This window comes from Phacochoerus africanus, chromosome 2 (assembly GCF_016906955.1).
Source record: "Phacochoerus africanus isolate WHEZ1 chromosome 2, ROS_Pafr_v1, whole genome shotgun sequence".
Taxonomy (NCBI): domain Eukaryota; kingdom Metazoa; phylum Chordata; class Mammalia; order Artiodactyla; family Suidae; genus Phacochoerus; species Phacochoerus africanus.
In genome coordinates this window covers 121064197-121083667 of record NC_062545.1, presented here as the reverse complement: position 1 = coordinate 121083667, position 19471 = coordinate 121064197, and the positions used below count along the sequence as shown (strand labels likewise).

The 19471-nt window shown below is 38.6% G+C and overlaps 1 protein-coding gene across 7 annotated transcripts in view; it reads right to left on the bottom strand.

Annotated features, from left to right (window-relative positions):
• Positions 1 to 9650: 9650 nt before the first annotated feature.
• Positions 9651 to 19471, bottom strand: part of ATOSA (atos homolog A) — a 103514-nt gene continuing 93693 nt past the window's right edge. For 3 of the 7 annotated variants that reach the window (XM_047766312.1, XM_047766311.1, XM_047766310.1), the window contains 3 exons: positions 14417 to 14485; positions 11983 to 12182; positions 9651 to 10234 (listed from right to left, as the gene is read on the bottom strand). In XM_047766312.1, the coding sequence (XP_047622268.1) occupies positions 10081 to 10234; positions 11983 to 12182; positions 14417 to 14485 (423 nt within the window). In that variant the 3' untranslated portion in view covers positions 9651 to 10080. Of the gene's footprint in view, positions 10235 to 11982; positions 12183 to 13228; positions 13363 to 14214; positions 14486 to 19471 lie in introns of those variants that run through there. The other 4 variants (XR_007133088.1, XR_007133086.1, XR_007133087.1 and 1 more) reach the window with 3 other exon arrangements.

The window sequence follows — 19471 nt, the reverse complement described above, 5'->3', positions numbered from 1 at the left end:
CGTCATCGTCTCAGGCGGTTCCTGAGCCCCTTTTCTAAGTAATACCCATATTTTAAGTGCTCTCACATCTCTGTATAGTTCCTCAACAATCCACAGTGTTATCTATCATTAGACAGTATTTGTTGTGCCTACTTTATTAATGTCACTTTTCCTGTCCGATAAGCCACCTTGGAGCAGGGACCTCGTCCATATTTACTTATATTTTGTTCCAAGAGCCCAGGAATTCCTAACCAGTCAATAAATATCTGATGAAGGAATTCAGCTTCCATTCATTTGTCAACTCTCCGGGGTCCACTCCCACAACGTTACTGAAATGGCTGGCACCAGACTCTTCCAATGACTTTCTCAATTGCCAAATCCGTTGGCTTCACATTTAATCGTTATTCTGTTTGTCCTATGAATAGCTACTGGCAATACATGGTGGTTCCAATTAAGTATATCTCAGAAACTTGGAGATAAGATTGCCCTCTAAGAGTTAAACTAGTAAAAAGCAACAGATAGTGTGGATGCAATTCTGGGGAAATTTGGAAACCATCAAAATTCAACCATGGTGTCCTGGGTAGAATCTCAGGCAGGAAGAATTGCAACTTAGAAAACAAAAAGTGCACTCCTTTTGGAGAAGGAAAAGAAGGCATTTGTCAGGCAACAAAATATTTAAAATACAAGGGTTCAAGAGACTGAGACTCTTTGGCCAGGATATCCTTTCAGAGTGACTTAGGCTGGGAAGCAGAGAAATTTTTATAAGACCAATTAAATACTTGTTCTCATTTCATACAAAGTAACCTACTGAAAATTTGCCTTTCCTTTATGCAAACCTGCAGGGAGAAAGGAGAATGCCCTAGATAGACTAACTGAAGCATCTAACACGTTTTTTTGGTTTTTTGTTTTGTCTTTTCTTGTCTTTTTTAGGGCCGCACCCAAAGCATATGGAGGTTCCCAGGCTGGGGTTGAATCGGAGCTGCAGCTGCTGGCCTATGCCACAGCAACATGGGATCCAGGCCTCATCTGCAACCTATATCACAGCTCACGGCAACTCCCAATCCATAACCCACTGAGCAAGGGCAGGGATCGATCCTGTGTCCTCATGGATGCTAGTCAGATTCGTTTCCGCTGTGCCACAACAGGAACGCCCTAACAGTTTTATTTTTATTAATGAACTGACGTTCTGGCTTAAATCCTGTATCATATATCTGTGAACTAAAATCTGATAGACACACATACAGTATATGTAACCTTAAAGAAGATCTATTCTTAAAAGATAGTCACACTCAGGAGTTCCCATTGTGGCTCAGTGGGTTAAGAACCTAACTAGTATCCACGAGGATTCGGGTTCGATCCCTGGCCTCGCTCAGTGGGTTAAGGATCTGGCTTTGCCATGAGCTGTGGTGTGGGTCACAGACACATCTTGGATATGACATTGCTGTAGCTGTGGCATAGGCCGGCAGCTACAGCTCTGATTCCACCCCAGCCTGGGAACCTCAATATGCCGCAGGTATGGCCCTAAAAAGCAAAATAAAATAAATAAATAATAAAAGATAGTCACTCAAATGAGGGCATGTTTGAATTTCTGGGAGAAAGATTTTGATCAGTGGAGAACTCATAAAGACCAATGCCCCATTCTGGGGACTGTCTGAGAAGCCTTCTTTCTCAAGTAACATCAACCATGTACCTTAATGCTTGAAATTACGCAGTGATCACAAATGCTCTATTTCTCAAAACTTTCTTCCTTTGATGTCTAGGATACTACTCTGTTACTCTCTCCTGCTTCTCTGATCATTCCTTCTTAGTCTCCTTTGAGTCTTTACTTGCCTCTTAATGGGAGGATTCTAACACTTCTTCAGATCCCCCTCCCCTCTGGTTTTATCCTCTCTTGAGAAATCATTTCTACTCTCATAGCTTCAGCTGCCATTTATGTATTCTAGAACAGTGCTGTCCAATAGAACTTTCTGTGAGGATGGAAATATTCTCTATCAGTGCTTTCCAATGCAGTAGCCACTAGCCATATACAAATAATGAGCAATTGAAATGTTACTAGCACAACTGAGGAAGTGAATTTTAAAATTTATTTAATTTTAATTAATTAAATTAGCTACAGGGATTAGAATCACTGAGAAGAAACTCTAATGACAGATTCTCATTAAGACTGGGGCAAATTCTAGGAACTGATGTTTAACCAAAGCTCCCCCTGGTGATTCTAATGCATGTATGCACAAAATAGTTTTCAGATTTGGAACTTGGTAGGTATATAAAAGTTTTTCAAATAGCAGTGGTCTTTCTGAGGTTTAGGTTCCCTAGCTCAAGAGATTGTAGGAGAGAATAAAGGAAATGAGATGTCACCCATTCCTCAAAGAGCTGAGAGGAAATCTGCTTCCATCCTTGCTTATACTGCAGGAAATACCAAGAACAGAATACATTCTGTTTTGTTTTATTTCAAGTATCATATTTTAGGTAGGTAAAAAGCTCTCATTTTAACAGATCATACAAATGGGAACACAAAACTTAAAATATCAGCTTGTAGAGGCACTTCCACTAACTACAAATATTATTTAGCACCAAGTTTTAGAACATAAATCACAACCAGACTGCAACATACACACCAAGTAAAACCGTGTGTTCCCATGCCTTTGCTAGTTTTTGCTTCATAGGTGGGATCATAAAGAAGTTTTCTTTGGAGTTCCCGTTGTGGCGCAGTGGTTAACAAATCTGACTAGGAACCATGAGGTTGCAGGTTCGATCCCTGGCCTTGCTCAGTGGGTTAGGGATCCAGAGTGGCCGTGAGCTGTGGTGTAGGTTGCAGACATGGCTCGGATCCTGCATTACTATGGCTCTGGCACAGGCCGGTGGCTACAGCTCTGATTAGACCCCTAGCCTGGGAAACTCCATTTGCGGCGGGAGCGGCCCAAGAAATGGCAAAAAGACACACACAAAAAAAGTTTTCTTGGACAAACACAGAAGAATTCAAAGATGAAAATGCACATTGTCCCTTCAAAGGCATCACCTCAGTTATCTTCTGTCAGATGTTCCTGCAGAATACACTTTTAAAAATTGAAATATAGTTGATTTACAATGTTATGTTAGTCTCAGGTGTAGAGCAAAGTGATTCAGATTCATAATATACATATATATATATTCTTTTTCAAATTCTTTTCCATTATAGGTTATTACGAGATAATGAATATAGTTCCCTGTGCCATTCAGTAGATCCTTGTTGTTTATTTTATATATGGTAGTGTGTGTGTTGTTGTTTTTCTTTTTCTTTTTTTTTTTTGGCTTTTTAGGGCCATACCCATGGCATATGAAGTTCCCAGGCTATGGGTCCAATTGGAGCTGCAGCTGCCGCTCGACACCACAGCCACAGCAGTGCCAGATCTGAGCCGCATTTGCGGCCTACACTGCAGCTCACGGCATGCTGAGTGACACCAAAGATCGAACCCGAATCCTTGCAGACACTATGTTGGGTTCTTAATACACTGAGCCACAATGGCAATTCCATTAGTGTGTATTTTCTATATTTTTTAAATTAATTTATTTTTTTCTGGGGCTATACCCGAGGCACATGGAGGTTCCCAGGCTAGTGGTGTAATCGGAGATGTAGCCGCCAGCTTACACCAGAGCCACAGCAAAGATGGATCTGAGCCGTGTCTGCAATGCACAGTACAGTTCACGGTAACGCCACCGTATCCCTAACCTACTAGGCAAGGCCAGGGATAGAACCTGCAACCTCATGGTTCCTAGTCAGATTCGTTAACCACCAAGCCATGACGGAAACTCCCAGGTAGTGTGTATCTTTTAACCCCAAGCTCCTAATTTATCCCTCCTCCCCTTCCCCTTTGGCAAACATAAATTTGTTTTCTATGTCTGTGATTCTGTTAGTTTTGTAAATAAGTTCATTTATTGTATCATTTTTTTTTAGATTCCACGTATTAGTGAAAGACATATTTGTCTTTCTGAGAAGAGAAAGCATTTTTAATGAAAAGCAGAAACTGGACGATCAACTCAGGGAAACCAAGTGAGATACAGTATGCCAAAAACTCTGAGTAAAAATGATGTCTGTGAACAAAATTCAGGGAATATTACCTGAATAAGGAGGTCAGATAACTGTAAAAAGTTTCAACAACTTGAGTGTTGGAAGTGGAACTTAGAAAGTGGAGGAATTCTCTAGGGATTAAGTGAGACAAGAGAATTTTTTATGAACTGGAAAGTTTTGAATAGAATTGTTTGTTTGTTTTTTGTTTTTTTGGGGGGGCCTCATGCGTGGCATATGGAGGTTCCCAGGTTAGGGGTCAAATCGGAGCTGTAGCCTCTGGCTTATGCCACAGCCTCAGCAATGTGAGATCCAAGCCGCATGTGTGACCTACACCACAGCTCACAGCAACGCTGGATCCTTAACCCAGGGAGCAAGGTCAGGGATCGAAACTGCATCCTCATGGATGCGAGTCAGATTCGTTTCTGCTGAGTCATGACCAGAACTCCTGAATAGGAAATTTTTGAATGAATTAAAAAGAATGATAAACAGTGGGGTCTGAAAGAGATTTTCAATCCTTGAAACATTTAATCTCATCAAATATTTGCCACAACATATTTCTAAAACTCACCATAACTGTATTTACATGCCTCCTGACAGTATTTTAAGTCAAATGGCCTCTGAGTTGCTTAAGCACATTCCTTCCTAAATGTTTTTATTTTAATCGAAATCTTCCCCTCCCCACCCCAATGATGAATAGACATTGTGCTTATATCTCATCACAAAACTTTTTTGCCAAGAATATTGATGAAAAGTATATTTTAATGCCAGACCACAATTACTAGTAGAAGAAAAAAATGAAAAAAAGGGGCAAAATGCCAGTGTAGTAGAGTGGAAAAGACAGAAATTTTGAGATTTGAATCTTTAATTCTAGCTCTTCAATTTACTGACCATGTGACCTTGGGCAAGTACTTCAAGCTTCCTTTTTCTTTCATTGTAGACTATACTTTGAGTTATGACTTTAGGTGTTAAATAACATAAATTGCTTCCAGTGCCTAGCACACCGTAGGCATTCACATGTTCCCTGCCTCCTCCTGGTGTTTAAGATGAAGATATACATCTCTTACAGACAATCCATGATGGAGTAGAATGGGCTAGTTCCAGTGCCACATAGAGATAGTCTTAGGGATTGAGAGTGATTTCCTACCATGATGAAAAACCTACTTCTTGGAGTTCCTGTCATGGCTCAGCAGAAACGAATCTGACTAGTATCCATAAGGACCCAGATTTGATCCCTGGCCTCGCTCAGTGGGTTGAGGATCTGGCATTGCCGTGAGCTGAGGTATAATTCACAGATGCAACTCAGATCTCACGTTGCTGTGGTGCAGGCCAGCAGCTACAGCTCTGATTTGACCCCTAGCCTGGGAACCACCATAAGCCATGGGTGCGGCCCTAAAAAGACAAAGCAAAACAAAAAACAACCTAACTCCCAACTAGACTGATGCTGTGTTCCTAGGTCTTAGAAACCATATGGGGTGTCACATACTAAAATTTTATCTAAAAAAAGGACACAATGAACTTCTTTGCAGAATAGATACTAACTCACAGACTTTGAAAAACTTATGGCTACCAAAGGAGATGGGTTGGGAGGTGGGGGGATGTACTAGGAGGGTTGGGGATAGAAATGCTATAAAATTTGGTTGTGATGATTGTTGTAAAACTATAAATGTAATAAAAGTCATTGAGTAATAAAAAAAAAATTGAAGGTAAACTGTAATCATCATTGTCCTAGATTTTGAAGTCTTTTCTTTCCCTACCCACATCCCTAAACAACAAACAGCAACAACATTAGTCTGTATTAATATTGGCTATTTTTGAATGGGATCTTGCTTTTTTGTTTTTTAAGGCCGCACCCTTGGCATATGGAGGTTCCCAGGCTAGGGGTCAAGTCGGAGCTGTAGCCGCCAGCCTATACCACAGCCACAGCAATGCAGGATCCCAGCCACATCTGTGACCTACAACACAGCTCACAGCAACGCCGGATCCTTAACCCACTGAGCTAGGCCAGGGATAGAACCTGCATCCTAGTCGGATTCGCTTCCACTGTGCCACAACAGGAACTCCCGGGATCTTGCTTTTATGCTGTGAAGTAAAATTGCTTCTGAAGAAAAAAAAATTTAAAAAATAAAAAAAAAATAGAATTTTAACAGTCACCACCCCTGTAAAGTGAAAGCTAGAAGGACAGACAGAGGAAGGGACTTTCACATTTACTTTATATTATTATGTAGTATAAAATTTTTTTATAGTAAACATGTAGTGCATAAATTAAAATTAAAAGCAAATCACTGCTGTAGTTGCAAAATTGACTAGAGAAAAGTGGAGATCACAAGGATGACATTTTTGAAGGAGAAAATGCTTCCTTTCTTGAACCTCTGGAAATGAGAGAGACCAGATGGGGTAAAATGTCAGAAGTAGGGAACTTTTTGTTGGGTGCCTTCCAGCCAGTCCCCACTGTTATCGCTTATAATATTTTTCATTCTCATCTGATAAGAAAATCTCCAAAGACTTTCTGCAGATTATTTGTGTCCTAGAGTTCTTTTTTAAAGGAAGTCATCACTCATTTTGCTAGTCTGCAAAATTGCCAAGTAAGCCTGCAGAACATGAGGAGATCTCTATTATCTACCACGGGGAGCAGTGTTGGTTGTCTGCTGGATCTTTACCTGTATGCCAACTCTCAAAGTAATGACATAATCTGTGAGTACAAAGAGAAGCCACAAAGGAAGTGGTAATGTCTCGACCTATGACAAAAGAAGGAAAAAGAACCATTATGATAGAGATAGTGCCAGGCCAAGTGAGAGCAGACAGGTGATGAGTGACCATACCTCACGGGGAAAAACAGCACCAACCAAAAAGGCCCTAAGAAGTAGAGGGACAAAATGTCAGCACTTGTTTCTCTTATACAAACTTGCTAAGAAGAGCACAAGATGCATCCAGATGCTTCAATCATTTTCTTGACATTTTCTTTAAAATGCCTAGAAAGGTAGGAAACCAGGTACTAGAAAAAAATCTGGAAAGACTGCAGTGTGGTATCCTTATAAAAAGACACCTGCGTACACGTACATCACTAATTTTGGGGTCACTAGAAAGGTTTAAACAGCAAAAACAATTTTTTTTTTCTTTTTAGGGCCACACTTGTGGCATATGGAAGTTCCTGGGCTAGGGGTTGAATAGGAGATATAGCTGCTGGCCTACACCACAGTCACAGTCATGAGCAAAGCCAGGAATTGAACCCGCATCCTCATGGATAATATCAGGTTCTTCACCTGCTGAGCCACAATGGGAACTCCCTATTTTTTTTTTAACTAAAAAAAAGTGTATTTTGCTGTTTTAACTACTTGGTATTTTCCAAGTTTTATATAAAATTATCAATGTTGGGAGTTCCCGTCGTGGCGCAGTGGTTAACGAATCCGACTAGAAACCATGAGGTTGCGGGTTCGGTCCCTGCCCTTGCTCAGTGGGTTAACGATCCGGCGTTGCCGTGAGCTGTGGTGTAGGTTGCAGACGCGGCTCGGATCCCACGTTGCTGTGGCTCTGGCGTAGGCCGGTGGCTACAGCTCCGATTCAACCCCTAGCCTGGGAACCTCCATATGCCGCGGGAGCGGCCCAAGAAATAGCAACAACAACAACAACAAAAAAAGACAAAAAAAAATCAATGTTGGGAGTTCCTGTCATGGCTCAGTGGTTAACGAACCCAACTGGCATCCATGAGGACACAGGTTTGATCCTTGGCCTCGATCAGTGGGTTAAGGATCTGGTGTCGTGAGCTGTGGTGTAGGTTGCAGACGTGGCTTGGATCGTATGTGGCTGTGGCATAGGCCAGTGGCTGCAGCTCTGATTCAACCCCTAGCCTGGGAACCTCCATTTGCTGCAGGTGGCCCTAAAGAGATAAAAAGAAAAAAAAAAAAAAATATATATATATCAATGTAGACATTTGTCAAATGTATAAAAAGTCTGGATACATGTATTGAAATACTTTTCCCAATAATTAGATGATAGCATTTAAGAAGGGAAGTCACATTAACGGTACACCCCATTTTCTCTTTTTTGGTCTTTTTTAGGGCCATACCTGTGGCACATGGAAGTTCCCAGGCTAGGGGTCGAATTGGAGCCATAGCTGCTGGCCTCTACCACAGTCACAGCAAAACAGGATCCGAGCTGCATCTGTGAGCTACACCACAGCTCACAGCAATGCCAGATCCTTAACCTACAGTGATGGATCCCGTGTCCTCATGGATACTAGTCAGATTCATTTCCGCTGAGCTATGATGGGAACTGCTCTCACCCCATTTTCTCAATCACACAGATGCAGAAAGGACTTCTAGAGTCAGTACCATCATATGTCATTAGATCTAGGACTATAATCCAAACCACTTGGGTCCTAATCCCATGTTGTTTCCACACACCTGAAGATTTAGAACAAACCTTTATAAATTTGTGCCACTGAAAATTTTTATATTTTTTAGTTTTATGGAGGATAAATAGCTCTTTAAGCTGATATTTTAAAATGAAATTTATAATAGGCTTCTTACTGATCATCCCACAGCCTACAGCCACATAGTCATGTCCAGTCCAGATTCTCGTGTATAGGCTTATTCATTAGCTGAGTCCCCACATAAAGACCTTCTTATCTCCCAAATTCCAGACTGCTCGGCTGCTTCTAAACTCACAGGTCTCTGGGTCTGGCCTACTTGAATGTACATATTTTCTAACCTCCATTCCCAGCTTTGTCTGTGAAAGTACTTGTGCCTTGTTATCTGATCTGCTTTTGCCTACTGTCCCTGTACAAAGATCTAAAACTACTCTTGGAGTTCCCTGGTGCCTCAGCAGGTTAAGGATCCAGTGCTGTAACTAGCTAATGTGGTGCAGGTTTGATCCTGGCCTGGGAACTTCTGCATGCCACAGGGGTGGCCAATAAAATACAATACAATAAAATAACAAAACAAAACAAAACACTCTTCTTTCTGAGAGGGATAGGTGGAAGACTTTTGATGCACACAAGTTCCCTTACTCGATGGTTTCCCCAGTTGCCAAATGCCTTCCATGTGACCTTGAATGAGAAAGGGATAAATTGGAACAAAGCTCAAGACATCTTCTCTTTCCTCTTGTCAGCTGTAAAGCCAGAACAGAAACTATCTGATGGGTACCAGATATTCACTCAATCACATATATATCTCATCTAAAAATAAAAGTCAAATACACATTTCTTTGTTTTTTTCATATATTTACAATATAAATACTAATTTGTTTTCAAATACATATTCTTTTAACAATTTGCAAAAATTATCTAGCATGAGACAGTAATTTAATGTAAAGCCTCTGTAGTAGTGACTAAGGAAAAAATAGAGCTGTTCTGGGGATAAGGGATTCTAGAAGGAATATGAATCACATGATGATCTGAACTTGCAAAGGGAGTGTGAAGCAGCCTCGTCCGCACTGCACTGCCAATACAGCATGTGAAAGGATTACTGTGTGAGACAGCAACCTAGATGGGGTATTGTAAAAACTAAACCTGGGAGATATAAAAAGTACACATGCTTGCATAGTGCGTTAATCTTAAAGAAGCTCAACATTTCATTCTCATTTTCAATAACTTAAATGAATAGCACTTAAAACCCATCACACAAAATTAAAAGACTTGTGCATATATTTCCAATTTCAACATTAATGTCAAAAATACATAGTATGATTTTACACAGGATTTGTGCTACATTAGAACACTAGAGACAAACATCACTTGAGTATTAAAGAAAACATTAAATATTAAATAACTGAGAAATAAAACGTGTAAACACTAACCTAACTGGTGGGGTAGGGGCTTTGCTATTGCAACATGTCCAATGAAGTGGTTTCAACAGTACAAAAAGGATTCGGACATGAGTGTTTCCAGTCTGCTTGGAATATGTGGATCTCATTCCAGAAATCCTTTAATAAAAACTGGTCCAGGATAACAGGAAAGGATCTACTCTCCTGCTCGTTAATTTGATACACTCCTTTCTAGGCTAATTTTTACTTTCAAATTTGGGTACTGAGCAAATACTTTAAATTGTCACGCCTTATTAACATCTTGGTGAAAACTGAGGGTTTGTTGGCGATTCAGTGTACGATTTGAGTTCATATGCAGCACCACTATCAACTTCCATTGACTTTCTAGAGAACAGGAGCCGTACATCTCTATGGAGGTAGATCTTTCCAGATTTAGAACTCTGGAACCTAAACAAAGAAACAACAAAAGAATCCATCATTTCAGAGAATTAGTGTTTAAATCAAACAAACCTAAGTAATTAAATACTGGAAGCAGAAAGAATTACTCTTGCTACAATATTAATAGTTCCTCTTTAAAGTCTTATAATTGCCAAAGCACATGCTGCTATTTAAGGACCTCTCCCCCACTATTCCCTAAACATTCCATACTCCTTCTCCTCCTACAATGACAGAAGTGCTTCTTTCCGTAAGTCTGGGTTTCACATACAATCTCACCCTACACCCCTCGCACCACAGCACATGCACCTTTCTCTACAGCATTCAGTTTTAGTTTACATCAGTCAATTATACCACTTTTGGGCACCTTTTAGCTAAACAGAATGACCAAATTCACACAACTTGCTCTCCTACAATTTTGAGTACATTAGAATGATTTCCACACTTGGAAAGTTAGCACAGAAAATTATCAAATTTTGAGGACAAGCATAGGATGAGAGAAGACTTGTTATCATCAGTAGTGGCTAGCTAACTAAAGCCTAATCATCATTAAAAATTAAAAATTAGCAGTGAAATGAAAATGGTTTTCAAAGCTGTATATGGAACCGTTTCTATCCTCTGCTAATATCTACAGCATAATAAGGGAGGGGTGGAAGCTTTATCATATACACTTATCTGGCAGATAGTCAAACATACCCTTTAGGGCTAATTTCTCTAGTTTTCCCCTTGTGTAGCAGAAACACTCTGGGCTTGTAGATTTTATTCCTAAATTTGCTGAAAAATCTGGTGGTCAGTTGTATATATTAAAGCCCTCCTCTGACATGTTCACTCATTCTCTCTGAAGTTTTTCTTTCTTTCTTTCTTCTTTTTTTCATTTTTCTTTTTTGCTTTTTAGGGCCACAATGGCAGCATATAGAAGTTCCCAGGCTAGGGGTCCAACTGGAGCTGCAGCTGCCAACCTACACCACAGCTATAGCAATGGCAGGATCCAAGCTGCATCTGCAGTCTATGCCACAGCTTGTGGTAATGCCAGATCCTTAACCTACTGAGTGAGGGCAGGGATCTAACCCACACCCTCATGGATACCAGTCAGGTACTTAACCCACTGAGCCACAACAGGAACTCCAATCCTTTGTTTCTTATTACTTTTTTTTAATGTGGCCACTAGAAAATACAGAACTACATATATGGCTCATATTACGATTTTACTGGACAACACTAGTTTAGAAAACTGTGTTTCACCGCCCCAAGATACATCATCTGTTTTGCTATAAAATATTTCACATTACACAGCTATAAATGAAAACTCCCCTAACTCAACAAATAATACTGACTGCAAAAAGATATGCCATGTATTTTCTGCATCTTGGCATTTCACAAACACTGTCCAAGGTAAGTAAATTCCAAGGAGCACTAGTTAGAGTGACAGGTTTTTTGTCTGTTTTTGTCTTTTGGAGCCAAACCCACGGCATATGGAGGTTCCCAGCCTAGAGGTATAATCTGAGCTACAGCTGCTGGCCTATGCCACCAAGGATCTGAGCCACATCCGCAACCTATACCACAGCTCACAGCAATGCCAGATCCTTAACCCACTTAGCAAGGCCAGGGATCAAACCCGCACCCTCATGATGAATACTAGTTGGATTCGTTAACCACTGAGCCTCGACGGGAACTCCTAGAGTGACAGTTATTAAAAACTAAAATAAAAATTTGAGTTTTCTTCTAAAGTAATATACTTTCACATTCATTTGAAACATTACCTCAGATGTATGAGGTAGCGTAATAACCGTTCTTCTGTATGCCGGATATTCTCGTTATTAACACTTCTCTTCATCTCTTGTTTAACAGGTACAGAAAAAGTTCTTTGTCGGAGGAATGTCTGATGATTGGCTGGCATATCTCGTAGGTCATATATCACAACAAACATCTTCACCACAGTCTTATTAGGATTAAATAAGGTCTGAAGAAACAATATAGAAATTATTCTTTAAAAACAGTGATTTATTGATTTGACTCAAAATGATTGTGTCAGTAATAAAATAGGCTTTTTAATAATAAATTAATCCTAGTGGATATAATTCAGTTTGGGGGAATAAAGTTGATAAAATTTAAAAGTTTATGAAATTATATTCAATATTTTTAAAAAGTTCCAATTTGTTATCCTGTAACAAATCAAAATCTTTAGTTACAAATCTCATATTAATAATTGAAAATATATAACTTTCAATCTTGTTCATATTTTAAGAAATAGTTCTACTAGATTAAGCAAAATGTACCTTCATTGGATTAAAACATTCCAGTTCAATTATTTTAAACACTAACTTCATTAAAATATATCCAATGTAAAATACTCAAAATAGAATTTTAGTTTTCCTCACATTTTAACAGTGAATAAATAGAAATTTTTTTAAAATAGAAGCTTGGTAAAATTAGACTTTGGTGTTTTGGGTACATAGGGTAATTATAAAATTTAAAACATGTTCTCGAAAAAGAGACATTTTCCTTTTTGGAAATTTTTCCAAATTTAGAAAATAAAGTTCATTGTTATTAGCTACAAAGTAGGCTAAGTAATAAACACTTCATGTTCTCACAGTTGGATTCATTCCAAAAACTGCAGTGACACTAGATTTTTTTTTTTATTATCATCAGTATCATAACAGACCAAAATTAAATTCAACTGATACTTGGCCATTAATAACTGAAGGAGTATTATTTTTTAAAGTACTAATTTTTAAACAAAATTCCAAGCTGGTGATTTGACTTTAACCAAATTACCAACACATCAATAGGTAACTTGGTGCCCATGCTTTCAGAAGCTCATCCGTGGCACTGGACATCACTCACTGAATCAAAATGAGAAATATATCAATATTATGATCCAATTTTTGAAATCTAGTGAGTCTTAAGATTAAGGCTAAAACATTTAACAACTACAACAATTAGCAAGAGAGGAGTTCAAGCCATGTTTATACATAATTAAACTTATATAAGGAATGAAAGACATACCCAAATTTCAGATTTAAAATAGCCAGTAGAGTTGGCAGTCTTCAAACAAGGGTAAATGTGCTGCCTCTGGGTTTATGCCTCATTATTATGACAAATGACAGCTAGCTTTCCAGTGACTCACACTTTCACAAGAGCTACATAGCCAGAGGCAAGAGATCAGAAGATGATCACTCTTTTAGTTTAAGAAATCCATTCAACATAAAATCTTACTCAAAATGCAGTGATTTTTCCTCAATAAAATTTATACATGTATTGCAATATATATATACACATAAATATTGCTCAGTACTACATTTCATTCCTGTGTGATATGAAATAAACAAATGTATAGACTCTTTGCTGTACTAGAACAATGGTGTTGAGAAGAAGTGCTCTCTTGAAGCACTTATCACATTGAAGCCAAAGGATGTAAAAAGGCTTGCTGAATTAGATCAGATCCTGAGTATGAGGCACTCAGTTACACTTAAAAAAAATTCTGCTTTATTGAGGTACTGTTGGCAAATATCAGCTAGACTCATTGCAAGGAGCCAACACTGTAACAGACTTCTGGGCTTACAGGATTATTGTGAGTCTGACTTGTAGATGAATTCAGTCACAAACTGGCCTTGATGTAAAATTACTCTTTTGAGAACCCTAGACCCAGGATGAAGAAAAATTATTGCTCTAGGCTAGTAAAGTTTACCTGAGCCAAAACTAGATCAACACCTAGACCAAAAGGAAAGGTACATTTTTCACCCTGACATCTGTCAGACTGGACTTCTGCTTTGTGTAACTGTCTCATTAAGTCAATTTTGGAAATGATTACACTAGGGATAATTGCTTCCCAAGTTTTCCTGCCAAAGCAATACTAATATTTGGGGGTCTCCTTTTATATAGGTCAATCTCAAGCTAGTTTATTAAATAGAAGGCATGAGTAATGCTAAATTATAATTATATTAAAAATAGTACTATTTAACTGTTATATACTACTTTTCTAAAGCATTCACCTTGATTAGCTTTATTAATGTTTTCCTTTTATGGAGGTCCCCAAATGGTCATTCCTGAGGCAGAGCAGGTAAACTCCAAACAAAGCTGCAGCCCCACTGTTACTTACCAAAGTTGTTGCAGCAGCAGTAGCAGGAGAAAGGGCTAAGTTCTATATGTATGTGAGAGAATGATTATTGCAATTGTAGGCTATAAAACACATACCACTTGTATTGTTCCTGAAGGAGGTACTCGATAACCCCTTTTACCAAGGGACTCTAAAGTAATCACACCCTTGAAATAAAAGAAGACAAATTGAGTACAAACTGATGCATATATTCATACACACAGACACACTAATAATTAAAACAAGAATAATAAATCATATAATTACTAATATTTCGGAATTGTATTTGTATGGAAAAACATTCACATTGACTCTAATAGAGGCACACTCTACAAATATGAAATAGTGAGGATCCCACCAGTAAGAAAAAAATTCACTGTTCTTCCTGGAGATGTTGCAATAAACAATACATAACATCAATGACCATACTTGTTGAAATTTCTATTAATACGTAAGATATAAAAGTGAGGAGTTCCTTAAAACTAAAAAGGAAATAAAGGAGATGACAGGATTATTCTCTTCTATCATGTAGGAGGAAAGAAATGAAAAAACAAAATAATTTATTATCTTTGGACATATAAAAAGTCAAGAATGAAGAATGATCCTGATTAGGTCTTGCTTAAAAATGAGGTCAGTTTTTCAGTAAGTTGAGTTGTTATATACATGTATGGATTTCTGACTAGACAACATTATCAGCATCACCTGTGAACTCGTTGGAAAGGCAGAATTCAAATCAAATCTACACTTTAACAAGATCCCCTAGATGTACCTTAAAGTTTGAGAGGTACTGTTGTATTATACAAAGTAGTTTTCTGAGACAGATGTACTAATCATTCCTGAGATTGAATGTGTGAGCATGACCAAATGACTACAAATGGTGACTGTGATACTTAATTCATAGATTAATTTTTTTTTTCTGTCTTTTGAGGGCCGCACCCATGGTATATGGAGGTTCCCAGGCTAGGGGTCTAATCAGAGCTGTTGCCGATGGCCTATGTCATGGCCACAGCAACGCCAGATCTGAGCCATGTGTGCGACCTACACCACAGCTCACGGCAACGCCATATCCTTAACCCACTGAGCAAGGCCAGGGATTGAACCCACAACCTCATGGTTCCTAGTCAGATTCATTTCCACTGCCACACGACGGGAACTCTGTTAATTTATAGATTAACTTTAAGAAACAAATGCTGATTCATTTGTTTTAACTGGGTGAATAGTTTTCTTTTGAGTAGTTAAAATAACTTGCAAGCTCTACAATTCTTTTTTTTTTTTTTCTTTTTAGGGCCACACCCACAACATATGGAGGTTTCCAGGCTAGTGGTCAAATTGAAGCTACAGCTGCTGGCCTATACCACAGCCACAGCAACAGCAATACGGGATCCAAGCCGCGTCTACAAACTATACCACAGCTCATGGATCCTTAACTCACTGAGTGAGGCCAGGGATGGAACCAGCATCCTTGTGGATTCTAGTTGGATTCGCTTCCACTGTGCTATGAAAGAAACTCCCCAAGCTCTACAATTCTTAGTCTGTCATTTTATTCCTTACCTGACAAAACTGTCAACCTTATGTAAAATTCAATATAAAACAGGACTATCTCATCAGGTAACATCTCTGTTGGGTTTGAAAGACAGACCAGGGGTAAGGGATGGGATGAGGGGTAAAGAGTAGCAGAAAAAAAGGTAAAATAGCGAGCCAGACTCCAATACATGAATACCTAATCTCGAAGTGAGCAGCACTTGAAAATCAGATTATTAAATTAACATATTAATAGGAAATGTTCATGGAAACAGGCACTGAAAAGACATATGGGGTTCTTAACAAATCTGATTTATAACATGGCATTTAAAGCATAAAAACAGCATATCAACAAACTGCATCCCTAATCAAAGTAGCAATGAACCTTTAACAATTTCTCTCTTACAATCTTCACTACATGAAAAAAATGCTATGGTATATAATGCTCCTTTTCTTCCTAGTTCCATAAAGAAAAAGCAAAATATATCTAAATAATAGCTACCTTTGAAAAAAATCTTATTGAACTATAGCTGATTTACAATGCTGCATTAGTTTCAGGTGTACAGCAAAGTGATTCAGAGATACATACACATATATGTGTGTGTATACACACACACACACACACACACTCACATATACACTCTTTTTCATATTCTTTTCCATTATGTTTATCACAGGATACTGAATATAGTTCCCTGTGTAACAGCTGTCCTTCTAATCACATTGCTACCGGCAATACATTACTGTTCTTCCTTGCCATCTTCCTTTAGATACATACAGGAAAACTGAAGAGGCAAAAATATACTAACAAGCCTATACTTATTTCCTTTAATACATAAAATTCTAATAGTTTTTAAAAAATGGCAAGAGTAACTAAATCAATTTATAAATAAAAAAATGTAGATTAAAAAAAAAAACCTCCAAGTTTAAGGCAACACTTTATTTTTGTCTTTTTAGGGCCACACCCATGGCATATGGAAGTTCCCAGGCTAGGGGTCCAACTGGAGCTGCAGCTGCCAACCTACACCACAGCCATAGCAACACCAGATCTGAGCCACAACTGCAACCTACACTGCAGCTCATGGCAATGCCAGATCCTTTAACCCACAGAGCAAGGCCAGTGATAAAACCTGCAACCTTATGGAAACTAGCCAGATTCTTAACCTGCTGAGCCACAAAGGGAACTCCCAGGGCAACACTTCACAACAATAATTTACATAAGACCAGTATTGCCAGTGTCAAATTACAAAATTTTTTTTTGTCTTTTATCTATTTAGGGCCACACCCACAGCATATGGGGATTCCCAGGCTAGGGGTCAAATCGGAGATGCAGCTGCTGGCCTACACCACAGCCACAGCAACATAGGATCTGAGTCCGTGTCTGCTACCTACACCACAGCTCACAGTAATGGCAGACCTTTAACCCACTGAATCAGGCCAGGGGTAGAACCCACAACCTCATGGTTCCTAGTTGGATTCAGTTCTGGTGTTCAGTTCCTGTAAAAATATTAGTTCTAGTTTATTAAAACATCCACTCCCTCTCCATCCCCCTTGGCAACCACAAGTCTGTTCTCCAAGTCCATGATTTTCTTTTCAGTGGAAAGGTTAATATGTGTCATATATAAGATTCCAGATAAAAGTGATATCATAATTGAAAACAAAACTGCTTACCTATCAAAGCAAATTATCCCGAAAACTGCTTACCTAACAATTCAAATTATCCCATTAATTTTTTTAAATTATTCAATGAATTTTATTACATTTATAGTTGTACAATAATCCTCACAAATCAATTATACATCATTTCTATCCCAAACCCCCATTGCATCCCCTGACTCCCAACCTATAACTCATTTGGAAAACTTAAGTTTTTCGAAGTCTATGAGTTAGTACCTATTCTGCAAAGAAGTTCATTTGTCCTTTCTTTAGATTCTACATGTAAGTGATAGCATATGATATTGGTGTCTCACTGTATGACTTACTTCACATAGCATAATAATTTCTAGTCCATCCATGTTGCTGCAAATGCCTTTATTTCTTCCCTTTTAATGACTGAGTAATATTCCATTGTGTATGTGTACCACATCTTCTTTATCCACTTCTCCGTCAATGGGCATTTAGGTTGTTTCCATGTCTTGGCTACTGTACACAATGCTGCAATGAACACTGGAGTACATGCATCTTTTTGAATCATGGTTTTCTCTGGGTAAGTGCCCAGGAGTGGGATGGTTGGATCAAATGGTAATTCTATTTTTATTTTTCTGAGGAATCTCCATGCTGTTTTCCACAGTGGTTGAACCAATTTACATTCCCACCAACAGTGTAATAGGGTTCCCTTTTCCCAACACCCTCTCCAGCACTTACTGCTTGTGGACTTTTTGATGATGGCCATTCTGGCCAGTGTAGGATGGTACCTCATAGTGGTTTTGATTTGCATTTCTCTAATAATGAGTGATACTGAACATCTTTTCGTGTGTTTTTTGGCCATTGGTATGTCTTCTTTGGAGAACGGTCTGTTTAGATCTTCTGCCCATTTATTGGTGAGGTTGTTTGTTTTTTTGGTATTGAGTTCCAGAAGGTGTTCATAAATTTTGGAGATTATGCCCTTGTTAGTCGTTTCATTTGCAAAGATTTTCTCCTATTCTGTGGGTTGTCTTTTCAGTTTGTTTAGAGTTTCCTTTGCTGTGCAGAAACTTTTAAGTTTGATTAGGTCACATTTGTTTATTTTTGTTTTTATTGTCATTACTTCGGGAAGTGAATCTGAGAAGATATTGCTGTAGTTAAGGTCAGAGAGTGTTTGACTATGTTTTCCTCTAAGAGTTTTATAGCATCTGGTCTGATATTTAGGTCTTTAATCCATTTTGAGTTTGTGTATAGTGTTAGGAAGTGTTCCAATTTCATTCTTTTTCATGTGACTGTCCAGCTTTTCCGGCACCACTTATTGAAGAGGCTGTCTTTTCTTTGTATATTCTTGCCTCTGTTGTCATAGCTTAGTTGGCTGTAGGTGCGTGGGTTCAATTCTGGGCTTTCTATCCTGTTCCACTGATCTCTATGTCTGTCTTTGTGCCAGTACCCCACAGTTTTGATGACTGTAGCTTAGTAGTATAGTCTGAAGCCAGGGAGCCTGATTCTTCCAGCTCCATTTTTCTTCCTCAGGATGGCTTTGGCTATTCTGGGTCTTTTATGCTTCCAAACAAACTTTAAAATATTTTGTTCGAGTTCTGTGAAAATGTCCTTGGTAATTTAACAGGGACTGCATGGAATCTGTAGATTGCCTTAGGTAGTATAGTCATTTTGATAATATTGACTCTTCCAGTCCAAGAGCATGGCATGTCTTCCCATCTGTTTGTGTCATCTTTCTTTCATCAGCATCTTATAGTTTCCAGAGTATAGGACTTTTGTCTCTTTAGGTAGGTTTATTCCTAGGGATTTTATTCTTTTGGATGTGATGGTAAATGGGATTGTTTCCCTAATTTGTCTTTCTGCTCTTTGTTAGTATATAGAAATGCTGTCAATTTCTGTGCATTAATTTTGTATCCTGTGACTTGGCCGAATTCATGGATGAACAGTTTTCTGGTAGTCTTTAGGATTCTCTAGGTAGAGTATCACATCATCTGCAAACAGTGATAGCT